Source organism: Grammomys surdaster, unplaced genomic scaffold, assembly GCF_004785775.1.
Source record: "Grammomys surdaster isolate TR1022 unplaced genomic scaffold, NIH_TR_1.0 125565, whole genome shotgun sequence".
Lineage (NCBI taxonomy): Eukaryota > Metazoa > Chordata > Mammalia > Rodentia > Muridae > Grammomys > Grammomys surdaster.
Window position 1 is genome coordinate 88,461 of NW_021620412.1, and position 1,840 is coordinate 90,300.

The 1,840-nt window shown below is 54.2% G+C and overlaps 1 protein-coding gene across 1 annotated transcript in view; it reads left to right on the top strand.

Moving 5' to 3' along the window:
• The window catches only part of Enpp7 (ectonucleotide pyrophosphatase/phosphodiesterase 7), a 4,812-nt gene extending 3,040 nt beyond the window's left edge, over positions 1–1,772 (top strand). The window contains exons 4-5 of the mRNA XM_028786743.1: positions 651–870; positions 1,118–1,772. Coding sequence (XP_028642576.1) covers positions 651–870; positions 1,118–1,200 — 303 coding nt within the window. The 3' untranslated portion in view covers positions 1,201–1,772. The remainder of the gene's footprint in view (positions 1–650; positions 871–1,117) is intronic.
• The last annotated feature ends 68 nt before the right edge of the window (positions 1,773–1,840 follow it).

Genomic DNA, 1,840 nt, shown 5'->3' on the forward strand with positions numbered 1-1,840 from the left:
TGTATACATGTGTGGGAGTGTTTGTGTGGTGTGTGAGTGTAGGGGGGTGAATGTGTGTGTGTGGTATGGTGTGTGTGTGAGTGTATGTGGGGTGAATGTATAAGTGTGTGTGTCTGTGTGTGGTATGAGTGTATACATGTGTGTGTGTTTGTGTGATGTGTGTAGGGGGTGTAGGGTGTATGTGTGTGAGCGTGTGTGTGGTATGGTGTGTCTGACTATATAAGTGTGTGTGTGTGTGTGTGTGTGTGTGAGTGTGAATGTGTCTGTGTGTGTGCTTAGTAAAGTGTGGGAAGCCCAGGCTCGGATCAAGGAGGTGGGGGAAAGGACAGGAAATAGAGGCCACATCAGACCCTGGATTCTAGGAGAAATAACACCTATGGACAGGCACCCCGAACCATGGTCTCAGGCTGACACCTCTGCCTTTGTCACAGGATCTCCACATGGTTACTCACTGAGGCTCCACCTTTGAGGTCTCAGAATTAATGAGTCTAGAACCCCTCTTACCACACACTGCAAACATTTCCTAAGTTTATCTACCAGCATGGGTGCCAACGCACAGGGAGGCTGGGAAAGACTGAGCGGGGGGGAACTGTGGGCACTGTGGCCCCATTAATGACCCAGAAGCCTTGCCCCTCCCTCCCTCCCTCCAGAGAGTGAGTGTCCAGTTCAACAAAGGTGAACACGGCTTCGACAACCAAGACATGGACATGAAGACCATCTTCCGGGCAGTGGGTCCCAGCTTCAAAGCAGGCTTGGAGGTGGAGCCCTTTGAGAGTGTCCATGTTTACGAGCTCATGTGCCAGCTGCTGGGCATTGTGCCTGAGCCCAACGATGGGCATCCTGGCGTCCTGCGACCCATGCTCCGATCAGGTGAGGCAGGGACACGCCTCTGCTTGAGCCCATGCTGGCATGTACATGCCTGTGAGCTTGCACGCCTTCAACCAAGGCACTGCATACACCCCAAGGGGGTGTTAAGAGAGAAGCCTAGGGGCTTATGGGGACAGTGGGGACCCCTGGTCCTCGATTAGCCTGAGGAGTTGAGATCCAATCCTCTCCTCTCCTCTCCTCTCCTCTCCTCTCCTCTCCTCTCCTCTCATGAACTTTCTGTCTTCCCTAGGGTCCGCTCTCCCGATCAGCAGTCAGCACCACTTAGTGGTGGCGTTGATGGCGATCCTAACATGTCTGGCCAAGGTTGTATAATCCCCCACCACTTAACCCAGTTCAGAGGCCCAGAGAGACTCAAAGGATGAAGCCCATGTGCTTCCTGCTTCTTAGCCTGAAGTTCCCTCCCCACAGGCCCTTCCCAGATCCTCACCCTCCCCTCCCTCCACTTTACCCACCCACTCCCACCTCCAGCACGGGAGGCAGAACACAGCCACTTCTGGAGTCTACGAAGCTGGTGACTCCAAGCAGCCTGGAAGCCAGAGAACCAGTCCTGGGGCCCTTCCAGTTCAGGCTTGGACATCTCTGCAACAATCATACTGCCCCAACCCCAGTGCCTCCCTAGTGTCTACCCAGAGCCACCCACTCCTTCCTGCCTCTGTCCAGAGCTCCAGTGCAGACCTCAAACCTCATACTGGACTGGTTTGAGGAGAACTGCAAGACTAGCTGGTTCCAGAATGCACCAGGACCCAGCCTCACTCTGAGGACATCCCAGCATGACTGAGTGACAAGACCAGCCTGTTTTAGTGTCCTGTGCAGTCACAACCCTTGGGCAAAGCAGAAGGTCATTCTACTCTTCCAGAAACATGAAACAGGAGCTCACTCAATGCTGGGATGGTGGGCCTGGGGCTTGGGGACATACAATGAACATGATAATCCCGGCTGGGCTGTAGTTCTG